The sequence below is a fragment of the Pagrus major genome, chromosome 8 (assembly GCF_040436345.1).
Source record: "Pagrus major chromosome 8, Pma_NU_1.0".
Classification (NCBI taxonomy): Eukaryota; Metazoa; Chordata; class Actinopteri; order Spariformes; family Sparidae; genus Pagrus; species Pagrus major.
In genome coordinates this window covers 25,014,354-25,039,161 of record NC_133222.1, presented here as the reverse complement: position 1 = coordinate 25,039,161, position 24,808 = coordinate 25,014,354, and the positions used below count along the sequence as shown (strand labels likewise).

Here is a 24,808-nt window from a genome sequence, read left to right as displayed (position 1 = left end):
GGGCCTTCGGGAAAACAACAAAGTACAAAAGGGACAGTGTCCGTTGGAAAACCTGTACTGATGCAGTGACAAAATACTTGGTGAAGGAAATGGTCTCTTTCCACACGGTGGAAAAAAAGTCCTCTAAGGACATGGTAAAGTTCCTAGATGCCCAGTACGAGCTGCCTGGACGGAAACATTTCTCACAAACAGCCGTCCCACATTTATATAATAAAGTTAGAGATGAGGTTCAAGTGCTGCCGTCAGAGGCAGACAATTATTCCTTAACAACTGACATGTGATTGTCAGTTAACATGACACCATATATGTCCCTGACTGTCAACACCATTAGGCCTACACCTTAGTGGAAACTTGAATCCAAATGCCTCCAAACAACGTATTATCCTGAGAGTCATACAGCAGACAATCTTGCTGCTGCTTTCAGAGCTGCACTTCAGGACTGGCAACTTGACAAGAAAAAACTTTCAGCCATAACCACTGACAACGCTGCCAACATTTCTGCCGCAATCAGGTCCCTGCATTGGCCGTGGCTTAACTGCTTCGGTCACAATCTAAACTTCTAAACAATCAAGCTGCATTGCATGACCAGAGGCAAAAAACCGAGTGCACCCTCAGACTATGCCGTAATATTGTCGGGGCCTTTTCACACAGCTGGCAACGTAAGAGTGAACTCCACAAGAAGCAAGTGGAGTTGGGACTCCCAGAACATAGTCTCATAACGGTAAGCATAAATTTGTATCTGAATATCTGAATCTGTTAAGGTTAGATGATGTAACTAAGAATAGAATGGAATAATATACATTAATGGGCTTATTTATTTATTCATTTATTCGTTTATTTAGGCCTATTCATTCATGCATTTATTTATTTATTTATTCATTAAATTTATTTGTTTATTCATTCATTCATTCATTCATCCATCGGCAGACTGCGCAACTCGCTGGGGCTCCAAACTGGCAATGGTGGAGCGCATCCTCGAGCAGGCCCAAGCGATCAGACACGTCCTGTCTGATGACAGAAGGAGCAGCCTGTCCCTGACCTGGCAGGACATGGACGTCTTGAAAGCTGTTCATGACGCACTGAAACCAGTCGGTGACTTCACTGATATTTTGTCAGGAGAAAATTATGTGACCAGTTCCTCTATCCTCCCCATACTCCAGCTCTGCAGGGACAATGTGTTGGCTGTGTCAGAAAACGACCTCCAGCTAACAAAGTCAATAAAAACTGGAATTCTAAAAAAGCTGGAGGCCAAGTATGAATCCGATTCAGTCCGCAAATTAATGCGAAAATGCACTTTCCTCGATCCTCGTTACTGTGGAGGATATGAGACTGATGACAAAGCATTGGCTGAGACCAAGGCTGAATTACAGGCTGAGATCGTGAGCTTAGAGGGGCAAGCACCAGCAGGTCCAGTGGCCATCAGAGTGGAAGAGGGAGAGGCGCAACCCGAACCCCCACGAAAAAAGATGACTCTGGGAAGTCTCCTACAAAAACAAGCCGATGCAGTGGCAGGTCCCGTCAGCGCCGTAGAGGACCGAGCCGGAGCTGAAATAACAGCCTACTGTTTGGAGCCCGTTATTCAAGGAGACGAGGACCCACTTATCTGGTGGAAATGTGCTGCCGGGCATTTTCCCCAGATGTTGCGAGTGGCCTGAAAGTACCACAAGCTCACCATCGGAGCGGGTTTTCAGCACCTCAGGTAAAGTTGTCAGTCCACAACGTGCCCTGTTAAAGCCGGAAAAAGTAAACGTGCTGTTTTTTCTGGCGAAAAATCTTGACTAGAGTGTGTGTGTGTGTGTGTATTTTTTTTATTTAATTGTTTCAGGTATTTTTATTTGTTTTTCGTTAAAAAAATATTGGAAAGAAGACTGGACTCTGTTTTAATTTAGGCCTATTGATTTGCAATAATTGTTATAATACGGATGTTTATGTTAATTCAACTCAAGATTGACAAGTTGTTAATATTGTGCATGTTATGTTGTTATTGTTTCAGTATTAGTGTTTGGTATTCAGTTTCTGAATGGTGTAGGCACAAGCCAACAGTTTGGTGACGCCGTCTGAGCCTTAAGTCATAATTTTTAATTAGTCACGGTAATACCGTATACCGCGGTAAAATAAGAAGGAGGTTTGACTGTATCAAAATTTGGATACCGCCCAACTCTATTGCACACATGGATGTGCAGTCGTGAATTTTGGGCTGCACACCCACTCTCACAAACAGATGATTAAATTTACCCCTATAGAGGGTAGAATTACTTGAGTATATAATGGGAACAGAATGAACTGACAGTATAATGGCGTGACTGTATACATAATTTAATTCATAAAATGTTAATTTAAACATTTTTTAAACTTTAAACATTTCAATTCAGATATAAGATTACCAACTTGCACATCTGAAAACCAGTGTTGGGGAGACTTTAACTACATGTAGTTGAACTACATAGCTTAACTACAATTTGCTGTAACTTGCTGGTAGTTAAACTACATTCATATTTTGTGCTGCGTCAAGTATTTCAACTACTTTTTGGGTCATTTTTTGTAGTTTAACTACTCAATTTACAAACTACAATTTTGGCCAATGACCTATATAATATAAATTTTATTTTATTTTTCTTTGAAAAAAGGCATGAAACATGTCATGACATGCTAAGCCAATGCTGCCTCTGATTGGCTTGCCCTGGCAGCACTCAAATGCTTCACAGAGTGGGTGGGTCTTTATGCCAAGGAAGGCAGTGCTCATATGGCACAAGCACGTCATGGACAACCCTCCAGCTACCCCCGATGTGCCCCCGAACGCGCCAGCCCAACCATGGCCATATTTGAGCATGTACATGTTGGATATAGATGGCTTTTTAGTGTTGGTAAAGATGTTCTTAGTGCCAAACGGAACCGGCTGTCTGATAAAAACTTTGAGAGACTGCTCATGTGTCGTGTCAACAAGCGATTCTGCCCTGGCATCTAGTTCTAGTGCCTAAGTGTTAGTGCCTCTGAAGTTCCTGTGATGTTGACCAAAAATGTCAGCTTTTGTTCTTTAAAAAATAAAACTTGAGTTGAGAGGCATATTTCTGCTGGCATGTGAAGTTTTTGTAGGCTATTATATTTTGTTTCATATACACCATATGTTGATTTATTTAACGCTGAATTAAATGAGTATAATGAGTATAAGTAGTTGCTAAAGCTACTTTTTTTAGCAGTAGTTTTGCAAACTACATTTCTCCAGGGGCAGAAATGTTGTTTGTTAAAACTACTGCCAGGCTGAACTACATGTAGTTTTACATGCTACGCTTGCAAAGTAGCTTCCCCAACACTGCTGAAAACCCAACCATCTTATTATACTTAACCACACAATTAGGGATGTCCCGATCAGGTTTTTTTGCCCCCGAGTCCGAGTCCGAGTCCTTTGATTTTGAGGACTTGCCGATACCGAGTCCCGATCCGATACTTTTATAAAACAATAAAAAATGAAGAAGAGAAAAGAAAATTGTGCAGGATGTCCCTTTTATTATATTTTAACACGTGTACTGTTGTAAACTGAGCACATAGGAGGTAGGCAGCTTGAACATTCTTAAGTCAGTACAAAAAAATATTCTTCACATTAGAAGTAGAACAACTACTAGTGCAACATTAGAACTTAGTGCAATCACAGACTCAATAGTCTAGTATATCACAGACTCAATATAGTCTAGTACAAATATAGCAGCTTAACTTAAAATGCCAGTCAGGCATTAAAATATAAAATAAAACAAATGAACAAATAAAACAAATTTAAATGAAAGTGACTAAAGTAAGGCCAGTATTGTGCTTTTTGAAACTACACTACACTCCTATTTCTCATGCTTCTTCTCCTCTACCGGCTTCAAAACGTGTATGTTTTTCTTGATGAAGACCAGCATCTCAACTCTGTCAGCTGAGAGCCTGTTTTCTGTTTTCATTTGACAAATCTTACAGTTTGCGATAGCATCGTTCTCCTCGTTCACTCTGAAGTAATTCCACACAACAGACATGATAGCAGAGGGCTGCTTCAGCTTCAAAACAAACAGGCGTGCTCTGCGCGCATGCGGTGTTTCTGCGAGCTGTCTGTCTCTTGCAGAAAGGGCTCTGGCTGTGTGTCATGTGACACACACAGACAAGGTCTGACTCGGTGCGGTGGTAGTAAATACTAATTTTATTCGAATTTATGTTTAATCACCAATAGCCAATATATTAAAAACTGATAAAAATAATGACTTTCAATATATATATGTATATATATATATATCCGATCCCTGATCGGCTCATAACGTCCGAGTCTGGATCGAGTCTGCAATCACGTGATCGGCCCCGATTTCCGATCACGTGATCGGATCGGGACAACTCTACACACAATGTCCACTGAATGGACAATATAAGGCAGGAAGTTCCCTGACAAAAGCTTCTAAATGTTTTGACAAGACTATCTGTAGCGACTTCAACGAACAGTCGCTGAGAGACTGAGGTTGGGCCTGATTATCTGACGCGCTTCACACAAAGAATTCACTGAGATTCGAAAATAAGTTTAACTTTTTATTAATGAAAAAACGATGATCAACTCATGATAAAGTGCACAAATTCATAATCAAAGTAATCACAGTGATCAAATAAAAATAGCAGTCAACAAAAAATACGGCGACCCAGCTCACTATATTAACTAATATCCCCGCCCACATCATGTGACCCGCTATCCCCCCACTCAATATGACCACATAATAAAATATCACAACCAAAACAAACACCAAAAGATAACAATATCCCTTCACCTTATTACTAATAGACAAAAACCCTACTAATTCATTCATGGCTCCTACACTATCAAAATGTGTTGTCATAGGTAATTTCACCTGGACAGAACAATGCTTCCACAAGACAATAATGTATAATGTACAATACAAGCTGAAACACAGTATGAAGTAGGCATAGACCAATTATTGGCCTGGCCAATTATCAGGACCGATATTCAGCATTTTTCTGATTACTGGATTGGTGATTAAATTAACCAATTTAATCACCAACTACATCTACTTTGTGTGTGTGTGTGTGTATTATTTGTGTGAAATAATATTGAAAAAATGGTTGCCAGTACACCGACTAGGCTTGTATTTTATCTCAGCACAGACACATCCTTCACCTCTTCATTTACAGTGCTGCTTGAAAGTTTGTGAACCCTCCAGACATGGTGACTATTCTTGTAAAAAACATTAAAATAACCTTACTGAACATACATTCAAATCCCAATTTGTAAAGCACACCTTTAAAATAATGGACACACACACAAAAAGAGATATATCTTCATTATTTAATTCAACAAAAGTGGTGTATTTCACAAAAACTGAAAATTTAACGTGCAAAAGTATGTGAACCCTTTTAGTTAGTAGCTTGTGGCTCCTCCTTTTGCAGCCATTACTTCAACCAAACGTCTTCTGTAACCACTAACCAGTCTCTCGCATCTGCTTATGGGGATTTTTGCCCACTCCTCCTTGCAGAACTCAGCCAGTTGAGAGAGGTTGGAGGGACATCTGGCATGTACCAACTTCTTCAGGTCTCGCCACAACATTTCAATTGGATTAAGGTCCAGACTTTGACTGGGCCAATAAAGAGTATGAATCCTCTTTCTCTGAAGCCATTCCTTTGTAGTTTTGCTGGAATGCTTTGGGTCATTGTCTTATTGCATAATCCATTTTCGTCCCAGCTTCAACTCCCTGACTGATGGCAGGAGATTCTGGTCAAGAATTTGTTGATAGGCCATGATAGAATTCATGGTTCCCTGGATAATATGGAGTCGTCCATGTCCAGAAGCAGAAAAGCAGCCCCAGACCTTCACATTCCACCACCATGCTTCACTGTTGGGAGGAGGTTCTTTTCTTGATATGCAGTGTTGGCTTTTCTCCAAACATGGTGGTTTTGATTGTGACCAAATAATTCTATTTTGGACTCATCTGTCCAGAGAATGGACTTCCAGAAGGCCCCGGGTTTGTCCAAGTGCTCTCTGGCAACGTTGAAACAGGCAGCTTTGTTCTTTTTTGAGAGCAGAGGCTTCCTTCTAGCAACCCTCCCATGAATGTCATGGCTATTCAATTTTTGTCTGATTGTAGATGCATGTACATTTGTCCCGGAGGTCTGCAACTCTCTAGAGGTCATGTGTGGGTTGGCCTTTACCTGATTTATTATTTTTCTGGTGCTTCTGGGTGATAGTTTTGATGGGCGTCCATTTCTAGGCAGAGTTGCTGTCATGTTGAAGGCCCTCCATTTGTAATTGATTTGTCTTACAGTGGATGGATGGAGCTGGAATCTTTTGGAGATGGTCTTATAGCCCTCCACAGACTGATGGGCTGTCACTACCCTCTTCCTCATGTCCTCAGATATCTCCTTTCCTCTCGGCATTGTTGATCTGTATGGAACTACAGTGGTTTGGTTGGTTTCCTCTCTTTTAATTAGTGCTGGCCAAACCCTTTCCCAAGGATGTCTCATTTCATTGGTCTGCTTAAATGATTAATTAAGCACCCAAATGTGTTTCACCTGAGTCTGTTACCTGCTTGAATTTACCAATGCTGCTGGGGGTTCACTTACTTTTGCACATACACTAATTCCACGTTTCATGTAGTTTTTGGGCTACGTAAACAAGTCCCACTAAACAAGTACATGCAATTGATAAACATAAATCTGACATTTCATATATAAAAACTGGCGATGATAAAATAAGAAAATTATGGTCAGTCCTAGTGAATGTAATATTTGCAGCTGTTGTGCAGTGCTATTACTATAGCCGTCAGCAAGTCAGCAGAAAATCTGTGTTAAAACCTCGGCAAAAAAAAAAAATCGGCAGAAACTACTGACATCACACACACGCGCGTGTATATATGTACGTGTGTGTGTGTGTGTGTGTGTGTGTATATATATATATGTATATATATATATATATATATATATATGTATATATATATATATATATATATATATATTATATATATATATATATACATACACATATATATATACACATATATATATATATACACACACACACACACACAAATATATACACACACACACATACACGGATCAACCACAACATTAAAACCACTGACAGGTGATGTGAATAACATTGATCATCTCATCACAATGCGATGTTCTGCTGGGAAACCTTGGGTGCTGGCATTCATGTGAATGCCACTTGACATGCACCACCCATCCAAACACTGTTGTGGACCAAGTACACCCCCTCATCACAACAACACTACCCGATGGCAGTGGCCCCCCAGCAGGACAGTGTGCCCTGACACACCACAAACACAGCTCAAGAACAGCTTGAGGAACACAATAAAAAGGGCCCAAGGTGTTGACCGGGCCTCCAAATTCCCCAGATCTCAATCTGATCGAGACGTGCTGGAGCAGGTCTGATCCATGGAGGCCCCACCCCCACATACAGGACCCAGAGGATCCACTATAAAACGCCCTGGTGCCAGACACCACAGGACACCCTCAGAGGTCTGAAGTCCATGTCTTGACAGGTCAGAGTTGTTTTGGCTGCACAAGAGGAACCTTCACAATATTAGGCAGGTGGTCATAATGTTATGCCTGATCGGTGTATACACACATACATACATACATACATACATACATACATACATACATACACACAGACACACACACACACACACACACACACACACACACACACACATATATATATATACATATATACACACGGTTGCATGAAAAAGTTTGGGCACCCCTGACAATTTCCATTATTTTCACTTATAAATCATTAGGTGTTTCGATCAGCAATTTCATTTTGATCTATCAAATAACTGATGGACACGGACGCTTCCTATAGCCTCTAATGAGTGCCTGGATTCTGGATGAACGTATTTTGGACCATTCCTCCTTACAAAACATCTCCAGTTCAGTTAGGTTTGATGGTTGCCGAGCATGGACAGCCCGCTTCAAATCATCCCACAGATTTTCAATGATATTCAGGTCTGGGGACTGGGATGGCCATTCCAGAACATTGTACTTGTTCCTCTGCATGAATGCCTGAGTAGATTTTGAGCAGTGTTTTGGGTCATTGTCTTGTTGAAATATCCAGCCCTGGTGTAACTTCAACTTTGTGACTGATTGTTGAACATTATTCTCAAGAATCTGCTGATATTGAGTGGAATCCATGCAACCCTCAACTTTAACAAGAGTCCCAGTACCGGCACTGGCCACACAGCCCCACAGCATGATGGAACCTCCACCAAATTTTACTGTGGGTAGCAAGTGTTTTTCTTGGAATGCTGTGTTCTTTCGCCGCCATGGATAATGCCCCTTGTTATGACCAAATAACTCAATCTTTGTTTCATCAGTCCACAGCACCTTATTCCAAAATGAAGCTGGCTTGTTCAAATGTGCCATTGCATACCTCAAGCGACTCTGTTTGTGGCGTGTGTGCAGAAAAGGCTTCTTCCGCATCACTCTCCTGTACAGCTTCTGCTTGTGCAAAGTGCGCTGAATTGTTGAATGATGCACAGTGACACCATCTGCAGCAAGATGATGTTGTAGGTCTTTGGAGGTGGTCTGTGGGTTGTCTTTGACCATTCTCACCATCCTTCGCCTTTGCCTCTCCGATATTTTTCTTGGCCTGCCACTTCTGCCCTTAACAAGAACTGTGCCTGTGGTCTTCCATTTCCTCACTATGTTCCTCACAGTGGAAACTGACAGCTGAAATCTCTGAGATAGCTTTTTGTAGCCTTCCCCTAAACCATAATGTTGAACAATCTTTGTTTTCAGTTCATTTGAGCGTTGTTTTGAGGCCCCCATGTTGCCACTCTTCAGAAGAGAGTCAAAGAGAAGAATAACTTGCAATTGGCCACCTTAAATACCTTTCCTCATGATTGGATGCACCTGTCTATGAAGTTCAATACCCCAGTACTCAGCTTTATATATATATATATATATATATATATATATATATATATATATATATATATATATATATATATATATATATATATATTTTTTTTTTTTTTTTTCTGCTATATTGGCGCAATACTTTTCAGGCAATGTTTAATCTAAACTAAACTGTGCTCAATTTGGACCTTTCTCACTTAAAGACAACTTGACTGCTGAAGTTAAACTTCAGTTGAAATACCAGGGAACTCAATCATTTGGAACATCCCTAGTCTGCCCATGGGATTTGTTGACAAGAACAAAAGTATAGAACACCACCTGCTTTATGTGAGCACTATTAATGATAGAAGTGATAGCAAACACACATAAATATCACATAAATAAATATCACAATATCAATAATCACATAAATGATCGAGTTGAAGTAGAACATCATTATCCTTAAACATTGAAAAAAATTGGTGGAATAATGCAACAATCTGCAGGTTTCAATTAGTTTATGCAGTGCAAGCATTCTAGAGTTTCACAAATTACAGTTGTTTTCATTTGTCGTTTCTTTCCATGGTTCTCAGAAATTAGAAATTAGAAAATATTAATGGAAGCATATTCTGAGCTTAAACAATTATACATACACAAACAGACATTTAGGTACTGCAGCTTGGGTGGTCAGCCATGTACACACACTCACAGAGAGAGAGAGAGAGAGAGAGAGAGCTATGAGTTTAATCTGCCCAGTTGCCATTCTGTGAATTGGTTGTGAACCAAGAGGCCAAGCAATTTACTCCTCACAAACGCCATTCCACATCACTGAGCAGTGTGTGTGTGTGTGTGTGTGTGTGTGTGTGTGTGTGTGTGTGTGTGTGTGTGTGTGTTGTAAGTATGATTGAACTGAGACCGGATGGGAAGGGATGGATAGATGGAATATGTGTGGGATAAATAGTTCTGTAGTAGAAAGATGTGGAGGACTGGATAGATGATGTAGATACAGATAGAGACAGGACTGAAAGGCTAAGAGCAAAATGAGAAAGGGATGCTGGGAATTGAGGAAGAGGAAATGAGAGGAAAGAAGTAAAGGCACTATTTAGAGGGAGGTTAAGAGCAATGGACAGATTGTTTTCAACAGAGAGATAAAGGTGGAGGCTCTTGTCTCTTTTTACACCCTCCCTGAGGACAACACAAGCTCTGTGAGTGACATGAAGAGATCATCACTAGTTCTCCCTCTTGGTATTAAGCGGTCTACACTATGTGCAAAAGGACAAGCATGCTGTTTAAAAACTGTAATAATCAATTTTTGACCATGAACTCATTAAAAATAATTTGTGCTTTCAGAATGTGATGTCAAAAACAATAATACTATGGATCACCCATGCATTCAGGGCAGATATTTAGTGTTTGTTCTTCTAACGCCGGGTTTAGACAGGACGCTGAAGCGCTGCGATTAGCTGCGAAGCGCAGAGCGATTTTCGTTTCGGCGCCCATGTTAACCAATTGTGTCGTTCACATAGGAAGCGCCGCAGCGCTCTGCTCCGCTGCCGGCGCGCGCTGTGCAGCAATCGTTTCGGCGTATGGTCTATTTTTTTCGCATGCCGCGGCCGAATGTGTCAAGCCGGGGAGGAAGTCAAACAAAGCAACAACGAGAGAATCCGGTCAATTTTCAAAATAAAACAAATTTCAAAATAAAACTATTTTCGATAATTAAACAACGCGATTGACAGAAAACTACTCATTACTATGAAGTGGACATACATTTACAGTTGTCAGGAAAACATGGCGTTGTAATTTTATGTGGTTATTTACTTTCCTATGGTGAAAAAACAGCTCCAAGTGTGACTACAGAACAGCTGAGGAGCAGAGCCGCTTGCCGACCGGCGCAGAGGAATTCGTGTCTGGTGTGAACAGAAGGGCTGTGGCTCGCGCAAGAATTTCCGAGCGCGACGCTTTGCGGCGCTTCGGCGTCCTGTCTGAACTTGGCGTTAAGCAGTTGTCTGTAATACGGTACTTAACAATTTTGACATACTTGTAGTATTAACATTCTATGCTACTTCATACTTTTAGAAGGTACAAGGGACAAGGTACAAGGGCATTTAAAATGCCACCAAAAGCAACACAAAACAAAACACACTATTTAAAAGAGTGGAGGGTGGGGGATGAATTGAGTCTTACAGCCTGGGGAATGAAGCTGATCTGTAGTCTGTTAGTACGGCAGCAGATACTTTATTTTGATAGGCTTGGGCGATTGGACGAATATATCGCCAATCGCCAATCGGCTGAGTCCATCACAGTTGGTTTCATTTTTGGGCGATTTTTATCATTTTATTTTGCTTAATTAATGGTCTGCCTCCACAGAATTCAACACGGTACATATAGTTCATAATTACTATGTAGAGCACAATTCAAAGTGTGCGCGTATTGGAACTGGCAGCTTCACACATGATTTCTGACGAGTCTTTCACAAAATGGCGGCGCTGAAAGTAACGTTCATTCATAAACCATATTTGAGAACTACATCAAAAAAAGATGTGCAGTTGTGTACCCTGATCGTTATAATAGGACAGGTATGTTATCCTGATCTCCCACCTGTTTGCTCATTTAGAGGCTGTGAGCGAATGCGTCCTAAACTTTTTTGCTGCATTCATGTGGTGTCGGAAGATCCGAGTTGCCAAGTTGTTTTTCTGACATGAGGTGGCGTTCATGTGAATTATCCCATTCGGAAAGACATGGAAGGGAAAGGCTCACTCGGCAATGGAAATCAGAGACTACTGATTTCCGATTGCCGAGTGAGCCTGAGTCGCACTCATCCACTTTATTTCCCTGCGACCAGACTTTAACCAGAAGAAGGCTTGGTAGAGGGAGAGCTATAGGTCCAATTTGGGTCAGATCAGCTTCGATCCCAGCTCCCTTTCCTCTCTTCCTGGGGCAATTTGATCACTTTTGGTGATGTTTTGTCCTGCTGATCTGGCTGGCCAGATGGAAGATGTCACTGCAAGATGACCTCTGGCGATTTGGTGCACTTAATTCAAACCCCACACTTCCTTTTTTGATGTGAGTGTAAGCGTGCTTCAGTTGAGAGGGCCATAAAGGCCAAAAAATAGCAATTTATAACAAAAATGTGGCAAAGTACTGTCAAATGAATGATGACCATGACAATGGTGGTTTAATTGATGCAATTATGATTATTTAAATACGTCAATATACGCAACATGCATCGACGCGGAGGATGTAAGCAGTACTACTGCCATGCTCGAGCACTTGAAGCAGAAGCACCCCGGGGTGGCTGGATTCACATTGGATCCAACGGTGCGGCGAAACAACGAAGGTTGGTGTGACGTGTTGGGAACCCCCACTAATCAGTTTGCCGAAAGACAAAGCTGCTATGTTGTTATGCTACTTATGTGATTGGGCTACGTTCCTCCAAAAGTTGAGTCGCCTACAACTTTTCCGATACAGCCGGGTGCGTTTTTTGTGGAACCCCCTGTGGCATGCACCGCTGCAGCCACAATGGAATACCCTCATTAATATGAATGGGAAAACGTTTTCTTTGCAATGCCGGTTCCAATGTAAATATAAATCCTGTTTACTTATTGTCCCTACCCAAATATAATGTATATTAGGATTACACAGATTACCAGTTAAAACTGGGCTATTTTTTGTTGGGGAATTATGCCCAGCAGTGCATACTTTGTCATTTGTTTGTTGATGATTGAAGATGATTGAATAAAATATTGAAATATAAATGTCAAGTTTTAAAATGTTATTTTGGGTAAATTCATTGTTATATTAATTGAGTAACAAAAAAACCAATAGTTAGATTAATCCAAAAAATTATCGACAGATTAATCAAAAAAATAATCAATAACAAAATAATCCTAAAGTGCAGCCCTAGTTATTTGTTACATAAAAAACATATGATATACTCATCTGACATGATGCTAATCTAACCATTAGTATACAAATTATCTAAAACTATGCTTCTCATTGAAGAGCTACTACATGTAGTGGTGGGGGAAAGAATCCTTTCACTTTCATTCAAAGTGGAAACAGACAACTCCACCCCTTTCTAGAATTTTCAAGTGGTGTTATTGTTGGCTTCAATGTCACCAAGACAGTGGGCAGCTGACGGATCACAGCCAGTGCCTTGGTCAAGGGCACTGACTAGAGAACATGTTTTGGGGAAACCAGAATACCCAGAAGCAAGCATGGGTGAACATGCAAACTCCACAGATTCCTGTCCTGCCCCAGATGAGATTCAAACCCAGACCCTCTTGTTGTGAGTCAACGGTGCTAACAGTGCAACAGTTGATGGTCATCTTGCTGTTGCTCTTGTTACACTCACATTGACACAAATAAAAAAAAAAGTGTTAGAGTAAGAGTGTTTACATGTTACACATAATTTACTGCATCCATACATCAATACATACATTATCAGCTACCTACAAACTTTAATTTGTTTCATTTTGTGTTGTACAATGGCATCTAAGTCCCCATGAACCTTGAACCACATTCCTAGAAACACAATCATGCATGGAAACTCACCACCAGGTAAGACAAAAAATGTTATAAGGCAGTGGATGGTTTGTGTTTCATGGGTTATTGAGGATGACAAAGTTGGACAACAATGCTTATTATGGTTCCATCATTTTTACAAACTACAGATTTCCACCTCAGGTAGGGCTCGTTTGGACTCACAAATCATTAGGGGTTGGAATGTGATCGCAAATGCTCTATGCGAGACAAGAAGAAGAAGGAAGAGTGGGGAAATGAAGTCAGAGATTGTTCAATAGAAAGATGGCAATGCATAATGAGGGAGTGAGGTGAGGTGAGTGAGAAACTATCTGCAGGGGAAATAATATAAAGCCTCCATTTTTCAGTCGAGCAGAGTAATATCTATCTCTTCAAATCGTTAATCTCGTTCCATCTTCCCCTTTCTCCTCCATCCATTTAGCATTTCATTATCCACTTCTCATCCCCCCACCCCCCCACTCCCGCTACTTCTGCTGCCTCTCTGCAGTGTGTAAATCATCCAATCAGGCCTGATGTAGACCCCATCATGACAGAGGCCATAGGTCAAGCACAGACTAACTGGGATGAGGCATGTCTGACTGGGACGATGGATGGAGGAAGGGAAAATGGTTGGATAAATGGATGTCTTCAGTGATTCAAGGAGAAAATGACACAGGGTGGTAGAGGGAATAGCCAGCTTTCAGCAGATTAGATTAATGAAAATAACTAACAAATATTGATGAGTCCGTTGATTATTTTTTCTGTTTACTTTAATCATTGTTCGGTCTTTCCAAAAAAGTCCAAAATAGACATACAGAAAATTTCCCTGCACTGAATGTTTGCCTGAAAAAAATTAAAGAAGTAATCACTTATCACTTTCGTTGATTTACTAATCAATTAATCAGCCTGTCCTATCAACTATACATGAGACTGTTTGTGTAGTATGTGGAATATGTGCAGTGCATTTCCAAAATAATGACAAATACTGTCCAGAATATTCTCCAGAATAACCTCAAAGGTACTGCATGCTCCAAAAATATGTTGAAAGCATAACATGGCAGACTCAAGCCCAACAAGCAACAACAGATGGACATACTGACCTGAATGTAACATTCCTTAGTAATACTAACACAATGTAGTGTCCAACTTTACACTTTACACTGTTAATCGGCCTGCAAGCTGTAGCGACCCATTTAGCTATCGCTGCTGAAGGTTTGTCTCATGTAGAGTTGTTCAGGCGTCTCCGTTGCAAACTATACAGTGTGGTCTGCCTTTGACGAGGAGGAGGAGGGCTCTCTGCATCAGCAAGTGATATTTGAGACTGGATGTATTCCAGTGGTAACTCAGTCCACATCAACAGTAAATGCAAATAATTGTGTTCTTGTAGGGAGAACCATCTGGCAGGGCTTTGAAGCTGAACTTGCCATTCAAAAGACCCTTTTCTTTATCCATTTCTGCTCAAGGAGGTTTGTTTCCGTTGCCACCCACAACGTTACTGCTGCATCGCTGCCTGATTTCACAAACTACGGAGTGGACATAACGTCAAAAAAAAAAATCACGCTGTTCAGAGGAATTTGCGTTAACTTTGACAGCCCTAATATATAATATACACTGCTCAAAAAAATTAAGGAAACACTTAATCATCACAATATAACACCAAGTCACTTAAACTTCAATCTTTCCATTTAGGCAGCACAAGTGATTGTGAATCAATTTCACCTGTTTTGCTGCAAATGAAAGTGACTACAGGTGCAATGTATTCTGTGCTGATTTTGCGGCCATGTTGGTGTTGGTGACGTGTTGAGCGAAATGATGTAGTTCACTGAGCGGTTTAACACCAAACTTGATGGCACAACTCAGACGGGATAAAAGAAATTATTTATCTCTCTCCATTCACTACTTTGGGTGTGATGATACACGCAGATCACAAGATGAGATGATACATGATGTTGGGCTCACGAATGAGACAAGATGATATTTTAACACTATTTTTAAGAAAACTTCTTAAAAACGTATTTGATCGAAAGTCACAAAATGCAAAACAATGCAGGTGCATTCTGAAATGTTTTATCTACTAATAATCTTGTAATGAATATGCAGTAAAAGACACGAACAATACGTAAGCACTGTAAAAGGTTTTGCCACAAACTCAACTGAGTGGCTTCTCTCCTGTATGATTTCTCATGAGTCTCTTTAGACCTTATAACTGTGCATTAGCTATATGTGAGCTTCTAACTTCTAATTGAAGCTGTGTGTGATGTTTTGAAGCCAAAAAAGCTTGACTTCTTGGAAATAAAAATATCCGGATCCTTCCGTGCTGTGCGGCCTATAGAGCTAGAGACTTCCGCCAACCGAGCCGGCTAACTTCCAATTTAGCGTCTGACTAACTTGAATGGGGATACAATAATTTAATCATGCAGCTTTTCTAGACTTACCGAATTTTATCAGACCGAATAGCTCCAGTTATGACAGTAAAACGACTCATTTTGCGGGGATTGTGACGCTCAGAAAAATGTATCCACCGTTTTATAGACCCTTCTTTCACAATGTTAGCTTATGAGAAAAAGTCTTTTTGGGTTGCAGTGCATCACATGACGATGTAATTACACAGTTTGGCCACTATGAAAACTGACTTCAAAGCAATCAATTTTGTTACAGACAAGATGCTGTATTTCCAATAGCCTTGCTTAATTCAGAACACTGGGGTTTTGCTGCTACAATATGGGCAAAAACATATACAGAAACTGAATTAGAATTAATATTTAAGTTTAAATTGCTCAACTTGAATCATTACATCTTGTGATTTCCCTGCGTAATAAGCATATCAAACCATGCAAGTTTAACAAGTTTCAAACAAGAGCTGAGTAAACTGACTTTATGTACGTTTACTACCCACTACAGCCTGCTACACTGTCCGTCTGAGCTGACAACAAAACAAAACTCATTACGTCATAACAATGTTATGTGTTGAAAACTTGTACGTTCAACTAAACATGTATGTAATGCTGTGAGCCTACCCTCTCACCGAGGTTACATATTGCAGAAACAAGTGATAGATGGTGGAGTGGCTGAGACGGACACCATTCACCCTATTATAAGACACTGTAACATCAAAATGATTTTAAAGCCATTCTTTTTAGGTAAAAAAGTGACATAATGTTACTTTAAAATAGCACAGAACCAATTGCATTTCACTGGACTTTCAACTAACAGTTCAGTGCAGAACCGCAGATCCTTTGTCTGCTCATAATACACAGGAGACAGAAGAAGAAACATCCTGTTTCATGTACTGATGCGTTTATTGGAAACAATTTGATACTCAATTAATTGCAGCCCTATTTTGGAGTAAATGTGACATTTTATTATGATACACTATAGATTTGAGGTAAGTCATATTTCACTGCATTTTTAGTCTGACCCTAGTTTTAGTTTATTTAGTTATTCTAGAGGACTTTGTTAGAGAATGCTTAAATTATAGCCACTACATTTTGGCAAAGGGTATTGACCATAGGCTTTCCGCCGATCTGATCGGCTACATCGGATCGGCCAATATTTTGCATTTTATGCAATTTGTGAAATCGGCCATAATTTTTGTTTTTTGGGGGGGGGGTTTTCTCTTTATTGACAATAGATCGGCCGTAATGTCTTAATTCACTGATCCGATCAATTGTTGTCAATCAAAAAACACATTATAACAGCATCCATATGATTATAATCAGTCAGCGGGCACATGTTTAGATTAACAGCTGGACACCGGGGGAAACACACAGACGTCATCATCATGCTGTGTACCGTCACGCCTCTTTTGGAGCCGCAGCGCCGGCTTTCTGTGTGAATTACACTGGTTCTTCTTTACGCTGGAGCTGCTTGGCTCTGTGTGAACAAACAACGGAGGAGAATTGTCGAACCGCGACTGTGGCGATATTGCGGCGTCTCTGTGTGAAAAGGGTTACTATAAGTCCTTGTGGTGGAAACTTTTATAAACTGAATTAGTTCATTTTTTGGGGTATTATGTATTCTTCAGTCATACAGATATTTTGATGTTTTGTTTGATGATTGTCTTGCAATGCAATGATTATTGCAGAGTTGTTGTATCGTGATACTACCATTATTGTGGCCACTGTATCATGAATTGCATTGCATCATGAAGTATTCTGTGATTCCCACCCCTGATCAGGTAGCGTAGGCTAGTAGTCATAAAATGTGCATGCATAGTCACAGCTTGTTAATCAAAACTGGTTTATCAGAATGAAAAGCTAATAAAAGAAAGTACCCGGCTGGACTTAAACGAGTAGTCTGCTGTCTGGCCAGCAGCCGGGGCTAATGGAAAGCTCTGCATATTCCAAAAAAGCTACAAAAGCCTGTGGCGCAAAAAATACAAGAACAGACATGTGCATACTTATTAATTCAGTGCAACATTCCATCAAAACCGTAGTATTAGCAACGAACAAGGACATATAGAAAAATGTGCACACAGTATTACAGTTAGAGGATAACAGGTCTGAAACTAGACATAAGATGCTCTGTTGATGAATTTAAGTATATTACTATTTTCAGCCACAAGGACGGTGGAAATCATTTATCCATGTGTGATGTCAACAACAATGTCAATAATGTGCATTCCTAATGAAGGAACACAATAAATATGAGGCCTTTCTATTTCTCCTGTAGCTGACTGACACACACAGCTCGCCATTAGACCCTTCAGGCAGACTTAGTGAAACAGATCCTAAGGAATGTGATAAAGAACAACGCAACAAGCTCCATCAAGACCGTTTCTAACAGCAGCAGTCTGCACTAAAACATCTGGGACTGTGTCAAGGCGACCGCTACAGCACACTCAAGTAGTAATATCATGTCTAATGTGTTGACGGGCCAGGCCTGCCAACGACAGCTGTGTCACTACAGACCCAGTATGTGGCCTAAAGCCAAAGAGCATTCACAGAACTTTACAGATGACTGTATCTTTACTAACGAGCAGAGCCGTCCAGTACCGAGCACACAGCACACTTTACTACACTGCTTCTTCCAGCCAGTCCCACTTACTTATGACCAACCAAGAGTGGCCCTGTATTCCAATAGAATACACATTTCATTCAAATTGTTGTACTGTACACATTACAGTAGATAGCGAGATTAATTACAAATAGACTCACAGCAATTCTGAGAGCTGACATTTTACGTTAATCATCGAGGAGCTGGCTGGCGCAGAACAGGGTGTGTGCTGGATCGGATCAGGGCTGTAGCCTGTATCGATTAAACATGTCAGGTCTTGCACAAATGAATCGTTTCTAAACAGCTTGCATGAATCACTGAAGGACAGAAAGTATTTCAGGAGCCTCAGGGCTGACATACTTACAGGGACAGACATTTTGCTAGTGCTGTCAATCTCCGTGGCTCCTGGCTTTAAACCGCTCGGTAGTCTTTTTCCAGATGCTACTTTTCCCAAAGAACGAGGTTTTCTTCACAGCTCCCCAAGCGTCAGTCCTCCTTCGTCCATTCCATACTGGAGTCTATAGGAAACGAGAGATCCAGCGACAGAAATGGTCGGGATTCTGTTCTGTGTGGAGTGTGAATGCGTCTGCGAGCAGGGGCAGCAGCGGTGCGGCCGCCTGAGCGTCCAGCAGACCGGCTGACTCTCCTCCGTCGTCCGCCTTCCCCCTTCCTCCACCACTAATCTCTTCTGTCACGGATTCTCTCACGGACTCCTTCAGAAAGGCTTCACTTCAAATTCAGGCTAGTAAACGACACAGAGATGATTCCGGAGGTCAACTGGCTCGCACCGTATGTTGACAGGTCTGTAGCGTCAATGGGGCGGGGGAGGAGAGGGGAGGAGAGGGGAGGGGAGGGGAGGGAGGGAGGGAGCGCCGCCTCTGCCGCTGCCTGCTGCCTGCTGCCGTCCTCCACTGGGCTGAACCAGTCCGGCCTTAAAGAGACCGCCCCACTACAGGGACCTGTCATTTCTACAGTTTACAAATCCACCTATGGTAGATTTTAAGATGTCCCCTGGGGCATTTTATGGAACGAGCTTTTAAATGACCATTCTCGTGTTTTGTTTTCATGTTTTACTCCATTTTCTACACATATTTAAAAATGTAATGAGAGTAATATTTTGTCTCCGCCCAATGCTGCATCTGCTATTCATTTTTCCTTACGATTTGAAAATCTATTGTCAAACTCTACTCTGTTGTACTCCATCACATCACTGTGAATATCCGACATGCAGTCATTTGTGCAGCCACAACCACAAATTATTCAGCTGAATGTGTTTGCACGTTTTAACAATGTGCCCAGATTAAATCATTCAACAAAGTTACACTGACCAAAAGTTTTATAACAGAGTTGTTTAAAATCAGCTGCTCATTGAAATGACTGGAAGAGATTGAATGGATAGATTGTGATGATGATGATGATGATGATGATGGTTGTGTGTGTGTGTGTGTGTGTGCGCGCGCGCGCGCGTGTGCCTTGACGACACCTGTAGTCCTCATGGGGATCAAAGCCTGGTCCTAATAGACTGATAAGCAGCAATTTAAACCCACACAACTCACACACTTACACTTTACAGGGCAAAAGAGGTGAAAGTTGTCATCAGAAAGAAAAAATGTTACTGTTGCAGTTTGGCAACATTTTGGCTGTGTAAGACTGCAAGGGGAATTTTTTTATCAGAAAATGGGTCACTTCAAATGTATCCACCTGTCAAGAGTTCAAAAGACAAACCCTGTACACGACCAATCCAGGATTGCCATCAGAAGTCAAGATAACTGCATGTATATTACTGATTAAATGTATGTAGCATAGAATTATGGTCACTTGATGACATAGGGACTGTACGAAAACGATACAGAGGGAAGTCAGATTTAGAGGAGGGTCATTTATTTTCTTTTTGCTAAGGGTAGATTGCAAAATATTTTAGCATTATTCAATTAGATTCAATTATTTGAAACCTGAATGTTGGTGTGCTTAATTTTAACTGTGCTCAGTTTCTTCAATCAGTGACAGTATAACTGTTTATTTAGAAGCTCTTTATTCAAGGGTGGCAGTAATATTGAACATTGTTTTGTTTTGTTTTTTCCCCACATGGATGAAAATGCAGAAATGACCTGAACTCTCACACACTCAACACAATAACCTTCACAGGGATTTAAATAATTATAAATTACCCCAAACATCTTTTCCTGCGTTATAATCTTAAAAAAAAAAAAAAAAAACTTTTCACATTGGCACTTATCTGTCAACGTATATACCAATACAGATATATCTGTGATAGGCCAATATTGGCCGATAATATCTGCCAACCAATATATCAGTTGAGCTCTACCATGTTGGTTTGTACCTGGAACATCAACAGTTAATGTCACAATCATTGCAATGGACCAATGGCAATTTTGTAATGTCATAGCTTTGTAAAACATGAACCTTACAATTATATAAGCATTTCTTCATCAATAGTCATATGATGTAGATATATTTGGCTTTAGTGTGTTACCATTACTTCCTTTTTAGGTTCCTTGCACTAAAACTGGTGATTACACTACCAGCGTAAGTGTCTAATACAAAAACCCCAAAACATGACCCAACCTACTTCAGAAAACAGTTTGGCATCAGCAAAAAAAACAAACAAAAACAACTCAACTAGCGTATTTAAAATGATCAGTTCGTGTTTATTGGATATTTAATATTTACATGAACAGACAGAGAACTGTATCAAAACTCCACAGTCCGTTACAAGACATCAAATCTCCCTGTCATCCTCTCCTTCCTTTACATCAATCCTCTTCTCCTCGCCCTTCTTGTCCTTGTCTTGATGTTTGTTCATAGCCATGACTAAAAATCACCTGAAGCCGATATCAGCCATCAGATCTACTCCAGTGGTCCTCCTCTGATAAAACATTTTGATTGATGACACTTCTACTGTGGTCTTGTGGCCTTGCTCAGTACAGTGTCCACATAAAGCTTTTCACCTCAATCCATGAAAACAAGTTATCATAATTTAAGTGGTCAAGAGGGTAATTTTGTGCCTCATAATGGTCTAAAGATTATGAAAATGTTCATGTTTTAATCATTGTTGTTGTGTCTTTTCAATCCAAAGCATCAAGAATGGCTATAAAAAAACTCAGTACTGGCTGAGCACAAAAAACAATTAAAAATCTACCCAACACTGGTATAGTCTAGTGGAACATTTGACAGACAAGAACATTGGATTGGATTGGACCTTTAATGTGTCCTTCTAATTTTTTTCCTTTTTAGGTGTTTCAATTTTAGGTGACTATCAGTTGAAGTATTTCAAAAACTTTGTTGGACATGAAACGCTCCTAGCTTGATCATCATTACAAACAAGATGACTTTAGAAACTGTGTTCTTTCATTGACAATGTTTCAAATGTACAACACTAGATACAACTAGGAGCAATGAGGAACACAATATCAAACCAGGGACTCAAATTTTGTTGGCAAGCTGCTTATGGTGGGTCAAGTCAAGAGGTTGAGCTCATTGGTTAAATTTAGCAATAGGAACAAACCACTTTTAGATTTTTTTCAATCAATTTTAGATAAAGTCAGCAACTGCGGTGTGGTCCTCTGTTCTTGTTAGAACTCGAGTTCAACAGCTCTGATCGAAGACATAGTGACAGTTGCTAAAGCTAATGAATACTGTAGTATTTAGTTCACAAACCAAATTGAGAGAGAAGACATGGTTTTTCAAAAGTTACTTACAAGCGATATCTATAACACAGCCCTACATTTGGTTCAGCTATCTTTGAATCTTGTGTTTCTGCATAAGGAGCATGGAACTTATCCTTGGTAAACCACTCCTACCTGGTGTCAGAATGTTCTGGAATAATGTTTTTTGGATAAAAACATCTGGTCACAGGCCTTTGCATTTACACCTGGTATTAACAGGTTTTCATGTTGCACTGATTCTCCCCTCATTGTGTTTTATTCTCAATACAAAAATTAGGGAGACAGACTGTGAATGTTTTTTTTATTGGACTTAACCCACAGAAGACAATCTACAAATGTGAACCATGATTCAAAAATGTTTCATTTTCCACAAACATCTATTTGTTTCATTTGTGTAAAGTCATATCCATGAAAATACAGAGTAATTTGCAAATATGCATAACTTACTCTGCAAATACCATTTCACATGAAAATGTTATAGATTTTTACAAATGTAACTAGCTTCACCGCAAAAATACATGTGAAGTGATATGTGAATACATTTGTACGTGTGAAATGGGTTTTACAGTATAAACTGGGAATTGCTTCCTACCAATGTGCTACAACAGCAGATCTGTAGAAAATAGCCACACAAGACGTGCAGTTACTCGCTACACCAGCAGGGGGCGATATTACCTCACATGAGCTGAAGAACCCTTAACTGAAAGAAGGCTAAAACAAGAGACTTATGTTACCTAGCATCTCCATCCATACAACAGGAGACAATAAGAACAAGAACAATCTGGTTTCAAGCAGAATGTGAAAGATGAAGAGGAGTGTCTATGGGCTGAAATATGTGCCACTAGAAACTGAATTTGAATCATTTATATTTGAATTTGAATTGCTAAACTTGAATAATTGCATTAAAAAACTGAATTTGAATCACATAATTTGAATTTGTATTGTTTAATTTGAATCATTGCATTGAAAAACTGAATCTGAATATTATAATTTGAAATTGAATTTATTAGTTTGGAACTGAATTCCAATAAACTTGAAACTGAATGTAAGATTATGAAATTTAATTCAGTTTCTCTGAAACTATATTTGAACCTCACTGAAAATTCAACTCTATATATATTTTCACATTCAGTTCTCACAATTCAAATTCAATTTACTGTGACACACATCCAGGTAGTTGAGGAAGATCAATCGAGCCCAGATACACAGGACTCCTCTTTGGCCAATCAGCACCTACGTTTTTGAGCACGTAACATAGTGGTAATTTACCTTAACGCTGGCTGGTTGCCACCCACCATGAAACAGAGGAAGAAGTGCTTGACCCATAGACTGGCTTGACCATGGATGGTCGATCGATTGCTCTTCCTCAACTACCCGGATGTCTGTCACAGTAAATTGAAATTGAATTGGTGATTCAAATTCACTTTCTAGTGGCACATATTTCAGCCCATAAGTGTCACTCCACTTTGTCTTTCATGTTTTAGCCTTCTTCCACAATTGTTTCACCCCCCTGCTGGCGTAGCTAGTAACTACATCTCACATGTATCGATATTTTTCTTCAGATATTCTGTGGTAGGAATTGGACAAAATTACATGATAAAATAGTAAGGGTTACAAATTTCACATGGCCCACAAACTGACAGGAAGCGATTCACCAATATCCAGAGGCATGTACAAATGGATTCACAAATATGCATATATCACTTTACATGCATTCTTGCAGTGAAACTATTTAAAATTGTGAAACCTATAACAGTTTTATGTAAAATTAAAATACGTATTTACAGAGTAATTATGTATATTTACAAATCAGAATTATTGTAGATATGACTTTACACAACACACACACAAACTTTTTTTGCAGATAGTGAAATATTTGTGATTCACGGTACACATCTGAAGATTGTCCTCTGTGGGTTAAAACTCTTAAAAGTCCAAAAAACTTCCATAGTCATAGCAGACTTGTCAACAACATGGTGCATCTCAGGTCAGGAGAAATGATTTGGGTTACTCCTGATAGATTGCTATGACATGTATGGAGAGGATCATGTGACAGTGGGAGACAACTGGAAGCATGTACAGGCTACTGTTTGGCAACCTTGCTAAATAGGCTAATATTATGTACAGTAGAAAGGTAATGAAAACTATCGGAGAAGATACTAGCACTATTAAGAGCTTGGCTACCTGTGTCAGTCTTGTCTTGTACATTGTAGTTGTCTTTTGAAGAGTTTCCAGTCACTGGCTGTTAATACAGATGATGTCGGGAGGGTTCTTTGTGTTGTCAACCCCAGGAAAGCAGCCGCTTCAAACGGGATTCCAGAGGGAGCACTCAGACACTATGCAGACCTGCTTGCTGAGGTATTTTGCAACATCTTTAACCTTGCCTTGTCAAATTGCACTGTCCCCAAATGCCTTCAGTCCACTACCATTGTGCCTGTCCCATAAAAACAATCAGCAACCTAAGTGACTTCAGACCTGTGGCTCTCACCCCTACTGTAGCAAAGTGCTGCGAGAGGCTGGTCTTGAGACACCTTAAATCCTCACTCCCACCCACCCTAGACCAGCACAAATTTGCCTGCAGAGGCAATAGATCAACAGAAGACACCATCAACGCAGCTCTCCACACTGCACTGACCACTCTGGAACACCCAGGGTCAATGTAAGGATGTTATTTGTGGACTTCAGCTCTGCATTCAATAAGATCTTCCCCAGCAGAATGG

At 40.2% G+C, this 24,808-nt stretch overlaps 1 protein-coding gene across 1 annotated transcript in view; it reads right to left on the bottom strand.

The window, feature by feature from the left end:
* Positions 1-19,178, bottom strand: part of bcar1 (BCAR1 scaffold protein, Cas family member) — a 96,205-nt gene extending 77,027 nt beyond the window's left edge. Inside the window, exon 1 of the mRNA XM_073471446.1 lies at positions 18,767-19,178. Coding sequence (XP_073327547.1) covers positions 18,767-18,778 — 12 coding nt within the window. The 5' untranslated portion in view covers positions 18,779-19,178. The remainder of the gene's footprint in view (positions 1-18,766) is intronic.
* Between the last annotated feature and the right edge of the window lie 5,630 nt (positions 19,179-24,808).